Genomic DNA, 19,732 nt, shown 5'->3' with positions numbered 1-19,732 from the left:
GGTCTGTTAAGCCTCAGGGAGAAGCTATGTCATTGTAGGGGGCTGAAGACAGCACAGAGGGCCGTGGTAGCGGCCATCTGGTGGCTTTTATGGTGTTGAGGGTAGGCTGGGTCCTGGCTCAGGGTGGAGTAGCCATAGGCTAGCAATCTGAAAACTCCCAGGCTAGCAATTTAAAACCTCATGTATGGTGTATGACTCTCCAATCCATAGGTCAGAGACTCGATTTTTATAGAACTGCAGGAGGTCCCCCATACTGTACTTGAATTTTTTTTTTAACTAGGGAGACACAGCCCTCATAAAACAAAGGTGCATTCCCCTGTACTTGAAAAGGTACTTGCTTCCTTTCCTCGTCAAAGGGCAGGGGAGAGATTTTCACTCTTTCATGGTGGTAATAAAGTTATTCCTACCATTTACTGAACATTGATGCTGTGCTAAGTACTTTTGTACATTAACTCACTTAATTCTCACAATATTCCCATTTTGGCTGGGCGTGGTGGCTCACGCTTGTAATCTCAACACTTTGGGAGGCTGGGGCAGGTGGATCACTTGGGGTCAGGAGTTCGAGACCAGCCTGACAAACATGGTAAAACCCCATCTCTATTAAAAATACAAAAATTAGCCAGGCATGGTGGGGGCACACTTGTAATCCTAGCTACTTGGGAGGCTGAGGTGGGAGGATCACTTGAACCTGGGAGGCAGAGATTGCAGTGAGCCAAGATCATGCCACTGTACTCTAGCTAGGTGAAAGAGTGAGGCTTGGTCTCAAAAAAAAAAACCTGTAATATTCCCATTTTTATGATGAGAAAACCAAGGTTCAGAGAAGTAATTTGCCAAACTGACAGCTGAACATGGCAGAGGTGCAAACTGAACCCATGTCTTTACACCCCAGTGCTGTGCTCTATAAGCTCCAGTATATGAGATGTCCTATTACCACTGGCTGAGGACACCTCCATCTAAGCTGTATTGATTCTTCTAACAGGGCTCTGTTCAGACACCAGAGTAAAGTGTCCTTTATCAGCGTGTTGAGACTGATAGCAAGGGCCCACAAAGTGTCTTGGATGAGTTGACTTTGAACAAGACTAACCTAGACTTGCAAATGGAGATGGAGGAGTTGAATTACCTCAGAAACAATCATGAAGAGGTGGGAACTACACAAAATGAATGTAAAGTTTCAGTATGTCAATACTTGTAAAGATGTGGTGGTGGTGGCTATCATTATAAGAGACATTATTTTCATAAAACACAGGTAAAGTAACACAGACTGTAAGGCAAAACGTACCCCTCAGGGTGACAGTGAAAATCAAATAAATTACTTGCATTAAAATATTTTGTAAAAATTTAAAATATTATTTCTTTATATTTATCCTAAATATTTTTATAATAGGGTTGCCAGATAAAATACAGGACTCTCCATTTAAATTATAATTTCAGGTAAACAATGAGTAATATAACAAATATGTCCCAAATATTGCGTGGAATAGTTATACCAAAATTAAGTAGTCAATGTTTATTTGAAATTCAAATTTAATCGGCATTCTGTATTTTATTAAATCTAGTAACAATATTGTCTCCTATAATTTTTTTAAAACATTAAAAAATATTTCTAAACTATATTTTCAGTTTTAAATGTTTAATTTCTTTAAATAATCATCTTCCAGATGCAAGATCAAGTAACCTGTGGCATTTTATTTTACTTTGGATCAGGAGATGACGGATGACAATAATAAGGTATCTTATGTTGAGGTAAATGTAGAAAACAAACAGCCTCAGGTGTAGACCTTGGCTGTCCTGCTGAACCAGACGAGAGGGTAATATGAGGCTTTGCAAGAGCAAAGCCACAGAAAGGCTAAGGCCTGGTTTAATGAAAGGTAAACCTATCACCACCAAAAAAAAAAAAAAACCACCCAATATTAAGCAGAGCTCATGAAAACTAGTATAGGTATTTATATTTATTTTTCTTCCACTCTAACACCTCAGAGTAGAGAACTGATGGGCAGGCATCGGCTTCTGCTGATAAGTGCCAGCAGGCATGAGATTGCTGAGCTGAACTGGACTCTCCAGACACTGGAACTGGAGCTCCAGGCCCAGTGGCCTCTGGTAAGATGCTGCAACGTGAGCCCCTTGAGAGACACTGACTTGCTGAAGATGAACAGAAAACTGAGAGCCTCCGGTCCAGCAGTCGAAGAGCAATCACTAACCAACACCAAGGGGACAAGGAAGAAGAGTCCTCCTCTCAAACGACGTCCAGTAGCACGAAGAAGAGTCCCAAGGTAGCGAAGAAGAATCCCAAGGTGGCGAAGAAAAGAAAAGCAACTCGAGGGAGAGCCAGGAAGAAAAATGCTCCACAAAAATCTAAGGCTTTAACAACACCGGAGGAAGAGAGCACGTCAACCAGCTGAACAAGGAACTCCATCAGAAGAGCTGCAGCTGGAGCAACAAAGTAATGGGACGCAACCATCTCAACCATCTCCCGGAGTAGCGAGTAATTTCAGAAGAGCAAGCCCAGAGACATAGGATGCATCTGAGAAATCTCCAGAGGTGTGACCCAGAGAACTCAACAACAGGGTACGCCCCATGGTGATGAAAATAAAATGAATCTGTTGTAAAATGAAAAAAATAAGTTACAATGTGTTGCTTTGAAGTCCAGTGGTATATTCACACGTGACATGCCTGGTCACAGATACCTCAAAACATTTTGTGTCTCCACAGTATAATGTTTGCCCTATAAAATTTAAAAGCAACTCTTTAATTTTAAACTATAGAGAAATAGTAAATTAGGGTAAGAGGGAAAGACACAATACCAAGAGTAAATATACTTACAATGGCTTCTTTAAAATTACAAATTCAGTTCTATGTGGTACTAGTTTATGCTATTTTGCACTATTTTTCTACATTGCAATATTTGATGAATCATCTTTTTACTTTTGTTTTCCATTCCTTTTTTCTTTTCATTTTTTTTTTAATTTTATGGATACATGATAGTTATACATATATACGGGGTACATGTGATATTTTGATACAAGCATAAGATGTGTAATGATCAAATCAGGGTAATGAAGATATCTATCCATCACCTCAAACACTGATTTCTTTGTGTTAGGAACATTCTAATTTCACTCTTCTAGTTATTTAAAATATACAGTGAATTACTATTAACTATAGTCACTCTGCTGTACTACTGAACACTAGATCTTATTCCTTCTAACTGTAATTTTGTACCCATAGACCAGCCCCTCACTATCCCCCATTCCCTATCCCCCACCTCCCTACTATCCTCCTAGCCTCTCTGGTAACCATTAAAATACACTCTATCTCGATGAGATCGATTTTTTAGCTCCCACATATGTATGAGAACATGTGATGCTTGTCTTTTTAATCTATTTTGATGGAAACTGAAAGTAACTACTGTTAGAATACAATTACCCCAATATAGCTTGTGGGGTCTTCATCCTTGGAGAGTTTTGGGAAGGAAGGAAGCAGGGGAGGGAGGGAGGCAGGAAATTCTAACTAGACCAAATTTAGTATTTATATTCCAGATGCCAAGAAACAAAAATAATGTAACATCTGATAGCTCTGTAAATATGCACCCATTTATATCCAAGCTTTAGACTAGAAAATTCTAGCTCTACGTTTCAACCAAAATTGTCAATATGCAAAATATTTGGAGAGACACCAAAAAGTTTAATAGCTTTTGAATGTATACAAGTTGGAAACTTTCAAAGCAACAGAACCCCTCCATGTCATAGCTTACTACTGAATTAATTCAGATACACACCTTGTATTCACCACTGTAGTCCTCAAGACTTAAAACCTTGATGAAAAGTGGTTAATCTCCATAATGGGTGTTAGCTCCATCTGAAAAAGCCAGCATTATAAAAGGATTAATGCTTCAATTATGCACAGTGGCTAATTGCTATGATTTGTTATTTTAATGACTAGTCTGCCAAAGAGTTAGGAACCTCCATAAACCCAAGCCAGTGGGACCCCCAAGAAGATAGGGCAGAGTCCAGCCTGGGAACAGACAGGGCCTACAAGTCTGATCTCCTCCAGGGCAGGATATCTTGCCTCATTAGTTCTTTTTCTTTTCAAAGTAGTCTATTTTTTCATAACAAAAGCAATGATAAGGAAGGCTTGTCTCATCTGAAAAAGAAACTAAAATCCCTTATGTTCTTGTTAATTTTCTCAGTCATATAACTGGAAAATGCAATTTTAGGTCATTTCAAAAGAGTTTTAGGAGTTATTCATTGTTTAAGTCAACAACAGTGTGCTTAAAAAAGAAAAAATAGTTACTCATTATGTTTTTTAAAAGCTCTGAAGATGGGTCTGTGTTCAAATCCCACCAAAGTCCCTTTATTGAACAGTTTCAGGCATGCTAAATTTTAACTAATTTCTTTTCTTTTAGGGGGATTTGTGGGAAACAGGGTCTCACTCTGTCACTCAGGCTGGTGTGCACTGGTGCAATCGCAGCTCAATGCAGCCTTGACCTTTCCGGCTCAGGTGATCCTCCCACCTCACCCTCTTGAGTAGCTTGGCCCACAGGCACGTGCCAGCACAGTGGGCTAAAATTTTTTTTTTTTTTTTTTTTTTTGTATTTTTTGTAGAGACAGGGTTTCACCATGTTGCTCAGCAGCTCATGCAACCCTTCTGCCTGGGCTTCCCAAAGTGATGGAACTACAGTTATTGAGCCACTGCGCCTGGCCAACTAATTTCTTAGTTAAAATAAAATTTCCCTCATAAAGTTGCCAACAGGATTTGATGAGACAAAAATGTGAGTAAAGTTGAGAACAGGCCCTGGAACATAAAAGAAGTCTCAATAAGCTCAATAAACTCTAATTATCTTAGGACTGACTTTGCAAATGTTATTTGCATATTTGCTTAATGGATCTAATACAAGGAATCAAAAGTTCTTTGGGCATTATCAATAGTCAGCCTTGTGAAAGACGCCACAGAATAGTATGGTAAATTTTCTCGGTTACTACTGTGTGTTACATTTAAATAATTATTTAAATCTATTCCCCTACCATTCTTACAACCCTCTTACCAAAAAGAAAAAGAAAAAAAGAGTGATTCAAAGACGGATGGCCATTTATTATGAAGCTGACTTGTTTGTTTTTATAAGGTCAAGTATTTTTTAAAAACCTTTAAAATTAGGAAATTAATTTGACTCCCTAAGACTTTTTCCTTTAAATTTAAGCACATTACATATACTTAAAATCACTAGAGTGGGGGATTACTGCTTTCACTGTAAATATTAACCTCTGTATGTACCACCTCTAGCCTAAAACTTTCTCTACTCTATTTAGGTCTGTCCAGACTCTCTAACCAAAAATTAAGAAGCTTTACCCAATAATAAAGTTATTTTCTCTCATATCCAGTCATCCTTGAAATTACCAGTTGGATAAACCACCACAACTGGACCTAAAGGAATTTTCTTAGATTTATAAGGGGGAGAAAACAGCCACAGAATTTTGGACAATGTTCAGTTTCAATATTTTAAAATTGGGATCTGTTTGTTTGGTACTTTCAGCTTTACTATTTTTTATTAAAACTAAAAGGAATATTATGTTTCTATTTTATGTTCTATTAACTAATTATCCTCCTAATGCAGCCAACTCATAGTGAGCAACTGTCTTTACAGAATGAAGTTATTTGCCTGAAAAGAAATCTATGACATACTGATGAAATTTAAAAGCTAAATCATGTTATCTTTAATCCTTAGATTACAACATACTCATAGGCTAGCTAGCCAGAAAACCAACTAGAATTGTCAATTCTCCTAATATAAAAAAATTCAAAATTTTTAATTTTTTATGGATCCATACTAACTGTATTATTCAGGGGGAATATGAGATATTTCAATACAAGCAACAATGCATAATAATCACACCCAGGTAAATGGGGTACCCATCACCTCAGTATTTATCATTTCTTTGTATTACAAACATTCCAATAATATTCTTTTAATTTAAAATGTACAATAAATAATGGTGACCATAATCACCCTGTTGTGCTATCAAACACTAGATTGTATTTGTTCTATCTAATTATATTTTTGTACCCCTTAACCATCCCCACTTCCCTGCCCCCTCATCCCACACTACCATTCCCAGCCTCTGGTAACCATTATTTTACTCTTTATCATCTATGAGTACAATTGTTTTCATTTTTAGCTCCCACAAGTAAGTGAGAATATGAGAAGTTTATCTTTCTGTGCCTGGCTTATTGCACTTAACATAATGTCCTCCAAGTCCAGCCAAGTTGTTGCAAATAACAGGATCTCATTCTTTTTTATGGCTGAATAGTACTCCATTGTGTATATGTACCATATTTTCTTTATCAGTCCATCTATTGATGGATACTTAGGTTGTTTCCAAATCTTGGCTATTGTGAATAGTATTACAAAAAAATATGAGGTGCAGATATCTCATTGATATATTGATTTCCATGCTTTTGGGTATATATCTAGCAGTGGGACTGCTGGATCACACAGTAGTTCTACTTTTAGCTTTTTGAGGAACCTTCATACTGTTCTCATAGTAGCTATACTAATTTACATTCCTAACAACAGTGTACGAGGGGGTTCCCTTTTCTCCACATCCTCACCAGCATCCATTATTGCCTTTCTTTTAGATAAAAGCTATTCTAACTGGGGGTAAGATGTACAACGAATTATTGTGACTCTAATAATTTAATTATATTCAATTGCAATAAGAATTTGAGTCATTTCTCTGATGATATATGATGCTGACCCTTTTTTTATATACCTGTTTGCCATTATATGTTTTTTGTTTTTGCTTGTTTTTTTTTTTTTGAGATCACTCTGTTACCCAGGTTGGAGTGCAGTGGCATGAGCATGGCTCACCTCAGCCTCCCAAGTAGCTGGGATTACAGACACATGCCATCACACCCAGCTAATTTATTTTTATTTTTTGTAGAGATGGGGTCTCCCTATGTCACCCAGCCTGGTCTTGAATTCCTGGACTCAAGTAGTCCTCCTGCCCCAGCCTCCCAAAGTGCTGGGATTAGAGGTGTGAGCCACCATGCCTAGCCTGTATGTCTTCTTTTGAGATCTGAATATCTAGTCAGATCTTTTGCCCATTTTAAAATCACATTATTAGATTTTTTTTCCTATTGAGTTGTCTGAGCTCCTTATATATTCTGGTTATTAATCCTTTGTCAGATAGGTAGTTTGCAACTATTTTCTCTAATTCTGTGAGTTGTCTCTTTACTTTGTTGATTGTTTCCTTTGCTGTGCAGAAGCTTCTTAATTTGATGTGATGCATGAAAAAAATTCCAATTTTAGTATAAAACTACAGATGTATTTTAGCAGGTTACTAGTATCAAGATAATCTCAATAGATCCAAGACAAAAAAAAAAGTGATGTTTTCTTAATATATATATGTATATAGTATATTTCCATTCTAAGGAATACATCTTTATATACTTTAAGAGATTTTAAAATTCCTATGCAGAATCTTGGCTTTCTTATTATTCTTACACATTCTTATATCAAAAGGTATCATTATTTCCTTTAAAGCAAAATTAACTTAGTTGCCTTTAACCAGCCTTTATTTAAATTTTTAACTTGCCCTATTGCCAAAACATACAGGCCAAGAGTTTAGAGGGAAAAACAAAGGCAAAGAAAGTGGGGAAAGGCACTGAGGCAATAAGAAAACATTCAGAGAACAATGAGCACTGGGTGCAGCAAGAGCACAGGCACGCTCCCTTCCCTAAAGGAGCTTAAACGTCATATCGCATTGGGAACACTAATAAGGAGCTCAGAATATTATAACAAGTTACAAAACACAGGTTGTTCAACATAGGAAATGAGAAGAAAGGGACAGCCATGAACCACAGACTAATGGTAAGAAGTCTCGTGAAGGAGATGGCATTTAAGTCAGAGTCTGGAGTTGAGATAGAATAACTTGAATAAGCAGTAAAGTAGAAGACAGGCATTCTAAGCCAAGAGCAACAAACACAGACCTTAAAATGGAACAAGGCATAGTATCTCACCCAAGAGTAAGAAGAAAGACCTGCTTAACAGATTAAGTAATCAAAGGATTTTTAAAGGAGATGCTAACACACATTTTTTCACTGAATCATGATTATCATTATCCATATTTTAATATTTCATATTACTATCCACATTTTACAGGGTAGTAAACTGAGACACAGAAAGCTGAGTGTCTTGCCCAGGGCCACATAATTACTTTATGAACAGAATGCAGCATTCCTTCCACACCCCACCCTGACTCACCGGAGGCAGCATGAGGTTGGACAGACAGAGTAGGACAAGGCTTTGGAAAAGACTTAATCCATCCACAAGAGGTCTCAGTATGTTGATGAAGTGATGACAATACTGTTTCAAGAACATCAGTCTTGCTGCAGTGAACAGATCTTAATTGACAGTGCTGAGTCAAGAAAACCACTTCAGAAGCTGTGAAGGAATCTTCGTGAGAAGGTGAAAATTCAGATTAGGACAGTTGCAGTGGGGCTACACAGAAAGAAACAAATACCTCAGCCATGACAAAGAAAAGGTGACAAAATTAGTGCCTTGGTGGATGTAGGAGATAAAGTAAGAAGTTTAAAGTGAAAGGAAGTGTCACTCAAAGAAAAACATCTAACAAAGTTATCAAACTGAACACCTTTTCCCTACCCTACTTTCCTTTCCAGCCACTTTCTTTTTCCAACTTCTCACCCTATCCTTTCATTCCTTCCTATTCTGAAAGCATCCTGAGGGTTGGACAGTGGGTTAGCCTATGAGAAACAGAGATCACAAAACAGTAAAACAACAAAAATATATTCATTTTATTCTATGTATGCAAATCATTGTTCTAAATGCTTTATATTTATTAACTCATTAGACTCCTACTACAACTCCACAGTGTAAGAAAAATTATAATCCCTACTTTACAGAAGAGGAAATTAAGATGAAACCTCACAGTCAGTGGTGGAGCCTGGATTGCAACCCCAGAAGTCTGACCCCAAGACCCACCCTCTTACTCTGCTACACTATTCCCAAAAGCCTTCAAGTAGTTTCCATATTTTTGTGGTTTCCATCACAGTAGTTTCCGAAAAATCACGTGATACAGGAGTGTCTGTAGGTTTAAGATGCCTGAATTTTAGAAGTTAGCCAATGAGAAGACACAAAACTTTATCAGTTGATACCTTAGTTCTAATTACTCAGCTACCTGAGAAGAGGGTACCAAATCTATCAAATAATGACACAATTTTCTACTTTGCTTCGACTCTACAGGTAGTAACCACAAAAGCGCATTATGCAATTTGCACAGTCACAGAACAGTCAAAAAGAAAATGCCTGACTCTCAAACTTCACGTGATAAATAATAGAAAAATCTAAATATTTGGATCAACCTTGCCATCTTGAGATATAACCTGCATTACTAGATTTGTCCTTCTGCAACTACTTAAATTATGTATATCTCAATTGCTCAGTCAGAAAAAGAAACTTGCAAATAGAATCTTCAGCTAGAAACTTCAAAAGATGATTTTACTTGAAGCAAAATAATAAAAAGGATCACAATCCCAACAGTGAGACAAGTCAAGCTGGTGACAAACCTGAATCCACAACACGCTTCCAGAGCTCCAGCCAAAACAACCCCATGCGAAAAGCACTTGTACCATGACTCAAAGTTCAGATGCTATTAAAGAAGAAACTGATAAACTGGACAACATGAAAAAAAAAAATACCACAAGCAAAGTCATCCATTCCAATATTGCATATACCTCATGAATTACCTCACCACTACTCAATTAAAACTGTCCTCTGGAAGGATGCCAATGGTTCCAAATTGCTTTCCTCAATTCACCTTTTTGTTGGCCTCTCAGGTGATCACCACACCCGTGTTCTCTTCTCCCTTGGCTTCAACCATCATCTTTCCCCCGTTCCCTGGTCTTAGATGTCCTTCTTCTCAGGATTATTTTCTAGCTCTACTTCTTCCCAGCCCCTAAAGTGACTCCAAAAGTTCAGAATTAGACCTTCTGTACATTTGTCTCTAAATTCCTTCCCTTAGGGATCCTAACTACCCCCTTTCTGAGAGAGTTCAGAAAGTCTGCTATTCTGAACCCTCTCCTTAATTGCAGTCCCATAATTGCTTAAAGAAATGCCAGATATAGGTGACTGGGATAGAGGCAGTAAACCACATTGCCGTGTATGTACCTATGCAACAATCCTGCATGTTCTGCACATGTACCCCAGAATCTAAAGTGCAATAAAAAAAAAAGAATGTTTCATGAATATCCTGGTATTACCTCAAATTCACATCTTAAACCAAACTCATCTTCAATCCCAAACTTTACTTCAACTATTCTTTCATTGTGCACTCACACCACACCCACACACACACACACACACACACACACACACACACACACTTACTCACTCACCAGACTGTTAGAACCCCTCTCTGCAATCCCTCGGAACCCTGAACATTGCTCAACTGCAGCCCAGATTACCATATATTAGAATCTCTGATCTGTGGGTATGTTTGTTTGCCTCTCCAAGTAGACTATAAACTCCTTGACGGGCAGGAACTATACCTTGGTCACCTATGCATTCCCCAAGTCATATTGTAGGTGCTCAATAAAACCTGCTGAAGGCATGAATAAATTAATATATATAGATGATCTACTCCAGCCAAACTGGTCATTCAGTGTCTCCACCTGCTTGGCATTTTCACAGTCCTGACTTCCCAGAACAGTATACTCTCTGCTACTGCACACATGAAAAATCCTACCCATCCTTACAAGACTCAGCTTAAATTTCAACTCCACCATGAAACTTTGTCAGGTGGCCCCATTCCAACATGATTCCTTGCTCATTAGTCTTAAGAGTGCCAGTCTGGTGTCAGGAAAACTAACATCTTTGTAACTGTATCTCTTGTGATTCAAAACCAGGCTATATGTCAGCACACAGATACTGCTGATAGATAAATATATACATATATACTCTGGCAAATTCCTAAAACTTTTAAAGGCTTAGGTTTTTCAGCTATTAAATAATGCCTATCTTAGAGAATCTGGGGGAGAATTAAAGAAAACCATCCAGATCATAGCAGATGTTCAATAAATGTTAACTTCTTATCCCCACACATCCAAGCCCCACCATCATTTTCATTTACATAGCACATAGCACTTAAGCTGATGGTACATGTTATGTCTCCTCAATTAGATTGTAACTACTGGCAAGATCTTTAAGGACAGGAGCTGTATCTCATTCATTTTTCTATCTTTTAACTACCTACCAATGCACTTTACACAGAGACACAATAAAAATCGAGCACAATAAAATTACAGTTGCAGTGGATTATCGCAATCAAGTGTAAACGGTGCCAAGACTAGAATCATAAATGTACATCTAATTTAGCTGTAGAATTATTATGTGGCACCTCTTAATTTTACCTCATGCCAAAGGCTGATTTCAACAAATGACAGCATGAATAAAGACAAATCAATTTCTACAGTATACAAGCTAATAAACAATCTTTGGTAATAATAGTAAAGGTAGCTTAAATTAAACGTTACAGTATTAGAAGACCCTCCATACATGTATTTGTTCTCCTGTACTTTTATGTAAAGATTTCCTTTCACATATTCTTTGGTTTAGTATGATTGTAACAGAGAACTCTTCATACCGCTTGTTAACTAACTGAAATGGGATTAAGATTTTTAAATTTTCCACTGGAGGAATTATAGGCTAATACTAAAACAAAATTGGTAATATTAAGATCTAAAACTTGTGCTAAGGATAGGTAAAATCAATAAAAATTTAATTAAAATGTTTCTTTGCAAAAAGCTTTCATTAATACCTCTCTAAAGTTACTGGAATCTTTTTTTCTTTTTCTACCCTCATTTATCATAGCCTTATTTAACTGTATGTTATCTTCATCAAGAATCAATTCCCATGGTTGAGTTTCATTTTTTTCTTTTAACTACTGCCCCACTTGCATGTGCTAACAAGTTGGAAGAGTTGGGATTTGCTGGATAATAACCTCCACTTTAATAATTAACATTTGATTAATGCTCCCAACCACATTCCCCTTTCCTGCAAAAACCATTTATGTGGTTTTCATAAACTAAAATGTGCAGGTATAAATTTAATTTGAAAAACAATTACTAAAAGAAGAGCCTTTCAATATTTTCATGATTCCAAGTCCTTTCTGTTTTGTTTTTTTCTCCATTTAGAGAAGTTTATGGTAAGAATTAGAGTCATTCAGTTCCATTAAACCAAATCCACCAGAACAGATAATATATGTACGCATTGGTACAGTAGGAAAGAACCAAGGAGTTAAAAGACCAAGCTTCTAATTGCAGTTCAACCACCTGTTATATGTCTTCAGGAAAAAATGATAACCTCTATAATAACCACCATTCCTATCTCAACAGTTGATTCTAGAAATTTTAAAATCACAGTATCACAAACAGCACTACATAATTGTAAAACATGTATGCATACATATATACATCCAAACAACAGCAATGCCATAGCCTATGGGTAGACATAATCTTATACAATGTACCAAATCCCAATTTACTTCACTAGACAAACTGTTATACCAAATTCTGTACACAGTATATCCAAGAAAATGTGTTGTTTTTGTTGAGAAACTGAACCTAGCTTGGGAACACAGGTGCACAGTCTAGCTCATAATTTTTGGTGCAAGTATCATTCTCTAATACAGATTTACATTTTTGCAAGCATATTTTTACTTACAATACTAACATATACAAATTCTCCTCTTTCACTCTAACAGAATTTAGTATAAAGTACTACAAGTTAGTTCTTCAGATTCTGTGCTAAGAAAATTATGCAGATTTTCTGCATTATTATGGTCTTCATAGAAACTTTATGAGTTTAAAAGTGCAAAATAATCCAGGATAACTTCGTGATTTCAGATTTTTTTTAATGTTAAAAATAATGCCATCATTAATTTAAAAATTCTATAATCATTATTTCCACTTTCTTAAGCAAAATATCAATATACTCTCATTTGTCAAATAAAGTAAAAGATCCCCTAAAAACACAATCTCCTAAATTGTGGTTTTATGGCTTTAATGTTTTATGTGTGGCAACTATTAAGGCTAGTTAAATTTTTAGAATTTTTTTCTTTTTCATGCTCTACAGTTGTCTACAAGATCCTTTTTTTTTTTTTTTGGAGACAGAGTGTTGCTTTGTCGCCAGGTGCCAGGCTGGAGTGCAGTGGTGCAATCTCGGCTCACTGCAACCTCCGCCTCCCGGGTTCAAGCAATTCTCCTGCCTCAGCCTCCCCAGTAGCTGGGACTACAGGCACGCGCCACCACACCCAGCTAATTTTTGTATTTTTTAGTAGAGACGGGGTTTCACCATGTTGGCCAGGATGGTCTCGATCTCTTGACCTCATGATCCACCCACCTCGGCCTCCCAAAGTGCTTGGATAGATCCTTATTTTATCGCATGATCCTGGCAGACTTTATGATATTTGTTGTTCCAATTAAAACTGTTTAAAACATGAATTTGAAAAATCTTATTTCAACTATAATTTTGTAGCCAAAACTCTTTCTTTTTCCAAGCTTTGCAAACATTCTATGTAACCTGAGTCAGTGCTGAGAAAAATGGATCTTAACAGTTGCTCAATGTTCTTCAACAGGTGAAAAGCATAATAAAACATGCTCATCTGATCTCCACCCATTTTCAGTTTCAACACAGCAAACCTCCTGTTTATTCTTAGGGCAAATTCAAAATTGTACATATTGGGATTGGTTATTACTGAAGATAATTTATGCAATCATAAGCCAAAGATGCTAAGTTGGCAAAAAGAAAACCATGCAAGTAAGCAAACTCTAACACATGTGTAACACACCCTCTCAAGATATAAAGGCTTGTCACTGTCCTTGGTAGCAGGCACTCCCTTGGCTAAACAGCATCACCATGTCTGTTCGATACAGCTCAAGCAAGCACTACTCTTCCCATACCCAGGGAGGAGGAGGAGGAGGAGGAGGAGGTGGCGGCTCATCCTTCAGAATTTCGAGCAGCAAAGGCTCCCTTGGTGGAGGATTTAGCTCAGGGGGGTTCAGTGGTGGCTCTTTTAGCCGTGGGAGCTCTGGAGGCTGCTTGGGGGGCTCATCAAGTGGCTATGGAATATCGGGAGGTTTTGGTGGAAGTAGCTTTGGTGGAGGCTATGGAAGTAGCAGCTTTGGTGGGGGTTATGGAGGAGGCAGTTTTGGAGGTGGCAGCTTCAGTGGGGGCAGCTTTGGTGGAGGTGGCTTTGGAGGAGGCTTTGGAGGAGGCTTTGGTGGTGGATTTGGAGGAGATGGTGGCCTTCTCTCTGGAAATGAAAAAGTAACTATGCAGAATCTGAATGACCGCCTGGCTTCCTACTTGGACAAAGTTCGGGCTCTGGAAGAATCAAACTATGAGCTAGAAGGCAAAATCAAGGAATGGTATGAAAAGCATGGCAACTCACGCCAAGGGGAGCCTCGTGACTACAGCAAATACTACAAAACTATCGATGACCTTAAAAATCAGGTAAGTGGTATTTTTAAATCCAGCTTCAAATATCTTATCCATGTAATCCAGACAGATGAATCTTATATTAAGCACAATGTGGCTGCTCACTATGTTTACCTATGTTACTTCCTTACTTCAAAAATAACACAGTCTCATCAAAGATAAAGATCTGTGAAAGTATGGTCATGGCAATCTTCATCCAGCATGTATGCTGCTTATCATAGTGAATGGCAGATTACCAAGAATTTTTCAGGTTTTAATGAGCATACAATGAGTCCACAGTTAAAATATGCTAGATCATTTACAAATGTAGAAAATGAAAAATCAATCATGAAATGAATCAGAACAAAATGTTATTCAGACTGATAACAAGCCATATTCAGTACCAACATGGCAAGAAACATGAATTTTCCAGTGTGAAAATGGGATACTGCTTACCTCTAAGGAATTTCTGAATTGTTATATATTGTGTACCAGTTCAGAGTATATTTATTTATATTTATAGTGAGTTAAACAAACACAGGTGTGAGTCAGTCAGAGCGTGGCTGAAATACATGGAAATCACATAGTCTAAAAGAGGAGGGCACACTTGCAGGAATACAGCTATATAATTCCAGTTAGTTTCCAGAAAGGGATAATTCACATACAGAAATACAAGAGTGAAGAAATTCCAAGAGAAGAAATAATTTGAAGTTAGGTATAAGGGTAAGCCTGCAATATTTTATATTTAAAATTTTTTAAATCCCCAAGATTTTGTAAGAGAACAACATAAAACTGCAGAGATATCTATGCCACTATAAAAGCCGTATCTGCATCTGACTTCTTCTTAAGTAACTGTGTCTCTCCCTCCAGATCCTCAACCTAACAACTGATAATGCCAATATCCTGCTTCAGATCGACAATGCCAGGCTGGCAGCTGATGACTTCAGGCTGAAGTAAGTTAAGTGATCATTGTATAATACCATCACAACAAACACAGCAGTTGTTTTTAACAATGACTTGGGATGCCCACAATAGCATTTACATTTTCCTGAATTCACCCAAAGTTAAATAGTATTGGAGTTATCTGAGAAATTTTCCATGTCGGTATTACCTTTTTGGCAAGGAAGAAAATGCATTTTCAAGTAACTGCTAAGCTTCTTTCCATTAAACCATTATTACTCCTAAGTGAACTAGTACATGATAAGTATTGCCACGACATGAGATTAACTATGTATTTGCTTTTTAAATAGTCTCTGCACAGATACATCTCCCCATGTAAGTTATATCCAGTATTGATATCATGCTTGTTTCAGGTATGAGAATGAGGTAGCCCTGCGCCAGAGCGTGGAGGCTGACATCAACGGCCTGCGTAGGGTGCTGGATGAGCTGACCCTGACCAAGGCTGACCTGGAGATGCAGATTGAGAGCCTGACTGAAGAGCTGGCCTATCTGAAGAAGAACCACGAGGAGGTAACACAAAAGTTATACTTGTCACAGACAAAAAGAGAGTTCATTATAGTCACCGTGTCGCCATTAAATCTTTCCGTTCCTCAAACAGGAAATGAAAGACCTTCGAAATGTGTCCACTGGTGATGTGAATGTGGAAATGAATGCTGCCCCAGGTGTTGATCTGACTCAACTTCTGAATAACATGAGAAGCCAGTATGAACAACTTGCTGAACAAAACCGCAAAGATGCTGAAGCCTGGTTCAATGAAAAGGTAAATTAATCTTCCTTTACAGGAAAACTCATGGAGGTTTTATCATTTCAGAATTTTCTCATCTCTTTCCCTGTTTTTAATATTCTAGAGCAAGGAACTGACTACAGAAATTGATAGTAACATTGAACAGATGTCCAGCCATAAAACTGAGATTACTGAATTGAGACGTACTGTACAAGGTCTGGAGATAGAACTACAGTCCCAACTGGCCCTGGTATGTTAACGCTCATGAAATGACTTCACCTTTATCATACAAAGTTTCATGCTCACCTAAGAATATGCAATGCAAGAGAAAAATGCAGAGTTGGGGGTAAGAAAGAGAAAACAGGCTTAAGGTCTATGTTAGTGGAGGAAAAGTACGACCCGAATTGATCTAAAAGTGCTGAAACCGAAATGGTGCCATTGAACATAAAACAAATTCTGTTCATTTTCTTAGTCTTTTATATAATGCCTTATTAAATAATTAAACAAGCGTCACTATACTCATATATGGCAAGGAAGTCGCTAAGCCACACACAAAAAAATCTGTTTCAGAAACAATCCCTGGAAGCCTCCTTGGCAGAAACAGAAGGTCGCTACTGCGTGCAGCTATCACAGATTCAGGCCCAGATCTCCGCTCTGGAAGAACAGCTGCAACAGATTCGAGCTGAAACCGAGTGCCAGAATAGTGAATATCAACAACTCCTGGATATTAAGATCCGACTGGAGAATGAAATTCAAACCTACCGCAGCCTGCTAGAAGGAGAGGGAAGGTATATTTAAAAATGAAAAGTTAACCCAGTTTCTTTTAATCAATATTCCAGATAGCAAGGCTTTTCTAAACCCCAAGAAGATGCCAGAGAATGAGAGGAAGGGAAGAGGGGACGGTAAAAGGAGTACTCAACCGTAATCTCACTTTCTCATGAATTTGGCCCAAAATGGTTCTTAAGAATTCTGTTTTCAAAGGATGGGTTTTAAAAGATATACCTACCTGGCAGGGTTTTATTTTCTCAAGACATGTTTTGCTTATTTTCTAAGTTAACGACAAACTGGAAAGCTACCCACCGTTCTCCAACTTTAGTTATAACTGACTGTGACCTCACCCCGTTTTAGTTCCGGAGGCGGCGGACGCGGCAGCGGCTACGGCGGCGGCGGCTACGGCGGCGGCAGCTCCGGGGGCGGCTACGGCGGCGGCAGCTCCGGGGGCGGCTACGGCGGCGGCAGCTCCGGCGGGGGTTACGGCGGCGGCAGCTCCGGCGGCGGCCACGGGGGCGGTAGCTCCGGCGGCGGCCACGGCGGCGGCAGCTCAGGCGGTAGTTCCGGCGGCGGCTTCGGGGGCAGTTCCGGCGGCGGCTTCGGAGGCAGTTCCGGCGGTGGCTTCGGAGGCGGAAGCTCCAGCGGAGGACACAAGTCATCCTCTTCCGGGTCGGTGGGCGAGTCCTCATCTAAGGGACCAAGGTCAGCAGAAACTAGCTGGGGTAATCAGAATTAGTTTTAACTTCCTGTGATGGTTTTCTTGCGCTTTAAACTCTAGAGCTGTTTTAAAAAATTAAAAATATTAGAGACGGTTCCGTTTGCATTTGTTCACAAACTACCCTTAACACCAACCTTGAAAAATGGCATAATCAAAATGTCGTACCTTAAAACATTTTTTGGACTTAACAATGTAAAGTTGAAATTTCCTTCTTTTTACAGTATTTGCTTGTTAATTACTAAGGACCCCTACAGACTGTTTAAATTTTTTTGTTCATCATTCACACAGATACTAACAAAACAAGAGTAATCAAGACAATTATTGAAGAGGTGGCACCTGACGGTAGAGTCCTTTCATCCATGGTTGAATCAGAAACCAAGAAACACTACTATTAAGCTGCACCAAGAGGAAGGAATCTCCCTTCACACAGACCATTATATACAGATGCATGGAAAACAAAGTCTCCAAGAAAATACTTCTGTCTTAATGGTTTTTGAAAACAGGTTCACGCCTGGAAAATAAGGTGTCTACACGGTGTTTTGTGGTTTCTGTATTTTTTCTTTTTACTTTACCAGAAAGTGTTCTGTAATGGAAAAAAAAAAAAAAAAACCTTTCTATTCTCATTTACTAATGAATTTCAATAAACTTTCTTACTGATGCAAACTATCCAAATTTGTCAGACTTTATCTTTACTTCAGTACAAAATATTATTTAAAATTAAAGATTAGTAAGCCATAGCATTCGAAGGTTGTTGTATCCAGAAATTCTGAAGGCAGATTATTTTCATGATTTTTCTGAGTAAGTTTTTTAATCTATGGGTATGTTCAGACCACTGTCAGTAAATTCACTGAGTAAAAAACTCTGTAAATCTGCAATATTACTCTTTAAGATACACAGTATGTGGAAGGCTCCCAGCTCTCTGGCTTTAAATTATTTCAGTCCTGGAAATTCTGAAATATCAAGTAAAACTGCCAAAATAACAATAATCAGAAATGTTATATTTTCTGATTACCTGACTTCTCACTTTTGCCTCTTCTTATTTTCTTCCCGTCACTATATTACTTCTTCCCAATTGCTATATCGCTTAAGAGGTATCTTCTAACAGCAGCCAAATAAAATCATATCAATCCCAGCAAAATTATTTGATATGTATCAGATGAACATGAGAAACACTATCAGGATGTACTGATGCCAGTGTAACCAAAAGGACACCAGTCTCTGCCTTCCCCAACTGTACCCAGTGATCAGGACTGAAGACCTGATACTTTCATAGTCAGCCCAATCACATACTCAGCCAACAAGGACCAAATTAACATTACTTAGCACTTTACTGGGGATCCTATGAGGGGAATGAGCTGGCATGTCCCTAAGACTACCTTGTGTCCTCTGGTGAGTTCTTGGATTATTTATGTCCACCAAGTAGCAGCTTTCCTCCATATCCTTGATTAAGCTCCAGATCTGAGCCCTGATCCCCATGCCATTTGGTTGGCACTCCACTGTATAGATGCTACCTTCTGCACCCCAAATTGATGACAAGAGCCTTGTTTCAATGGGATGGATCTCCCTGTAATTAAGGCTTCATAACCTACCTAACACCAAATGTTAGCACAGCCCAGAGGCTCTTTTAGTTCACGTGCCTCTGTATGTAGGTATTTATACCAGCCATTCTTCTAGGGGGCCAATCTTCTAAGGTCCACTGTTGAAGTCCCAACGTGCCATCTTATGTAAAATCCTGAAATATTGTCAAGCCCTTACCTTGCTGTGTAAAGACTCTGAGCTCCTACTGTGTAAATAGTACTATACTGCCTGCCGTTCAGAAACACCATCTTTTAAAATACGTATCATAAGGTTAACCAAATCCCTGGGACCTATTGTATTTATAATCTTATAATCTGAAGTTGCTATTCTTCTTATTCTGAAGCAATAGATTTTTCATATTCAATACCACTGATTAAGAGACAAATACACATGTTACTGTGTGATAGCTGTGCTTGCTACCTCATTTGTCTCGTTTTTTGTTTTTTGTTTTGAGACGGAGTCTCACTCTGTCACCAGGCTCAACTGCAGTGGC

General features: G+C 38.3%; 1 protein-coding gene and 1 non-coding gene across 9 annotated transcripts; one reads left to right on the top strand and one right to left on the bottom strand.

Annotated features, from left to right (window-relative positions):
• Positions 1-780: 780 nt before the first annotated feature.
• LOC108281557 lies at positions 781-17,331 on the bottom strand. 5 transcript variants are annotated; one of them, XR_005195256.1, is made up of 3 exons: positions 17,291-17,331; positions 3,776-3,855; positions 781-2,722 (listed from the first exon to the last, which is right to left on the bottom strand). It is a non-coding gene; the product is annotated as a transmembrane protein 99 (putative) (transcript). The 5 variants fall into 5 exon arrangements; XR_005195255.1 differs by having other exon boundaries at positions 17,253-17,330; XR_005195258.1 differs by lacking the exon at positions 17,291-17,331 and adding an exon at positions 17,179-17,286.
• On the top strand, positions 13,879-18,327 carry KRT10 (keratin 10). 4 transcript variants are annotated; one of them, XM_037727400.1, is made up of 9 exons: positions 13,879-14,258; positions 14,292-14,524; positions 15,359-15,441; positions 15,802-15,958; positions 16,047-16,208; positions 16,297-16,422; positions 16,743-16,960; positions 17,301-17,645; positions 17,950-18,327. In XM_037727400.1, the coding sequence occupies exons 1-9, from the start codon at positions 13,928-13,930 to the stop codon at positions 17,954-17,956; spliced, it is 1,662 nt and encodes a 553-aa protein (XP_037583328.1). In that variant the 5' UTR covers positions 13,879-13,927; the 3' UTR covers positions 17,957-18,327. The 4 variants fall into 4 exon arrangements, with proteins under 4 accessions (XP_037583328.1, XP_017352643.1, XP_037583327.1 ...); XM_017497155.2 differs by having other exon boundaries at positions 13,884-14,524; positions 17,301-17,392; positions 17,573-17,665; XM_017497154.2 differs by having other exon boundaries at positions 13,879-14,524.
• The last annotated feature ends 1,405 nt before the right edge of the window (positions 18,328-19,732 follow it).

This window comes from Cebus imitator, unplaced genomic scaffold (assembly GCF_001604975.1).
Source record: "Cebus imitator isolate Cc_AM_T3 unplaced genomic scaffold, Cebus_imitator-1.0 Scaffold228, whole genome shotgun sequence".
In the NCBI taxonomy this organism is placed as follows: domain Eukaryota; kingdom Metazoa; phylum Chordata; class Mammalia; order Primates; family Cebidae; genus Cebus; species Cebus imitator.
Note: the sequence above shows the minus strand (reverse complement) of the source record. Positions and strands in the feature narration are given on the sequence as shown.

Bases quoted from the DNA above. Each gene is read 5' to 3' on its own strand.
- KRT10 (XM_037727399.1), top strand. From the start codon at position 13,928: ATGTCTGTTCGATACAGCTCAAGCAAGCACTACTCTTCCCATACCCAG. The intron at 16,423-16,742 runs GTATGTTAACGC...AATCTGTTTCAG, and splicing joins TACAGTCCCAACTGGCCCTG to AAACAATCCCTGGAAGCCTC. The intron at 17,666-17,949 runs GTAATCAGAATT...TCATTCACACAG, and splicing joins GTCAGCAGAAACTAGCTGGG to ATACTAACAAAACAAGAGTA.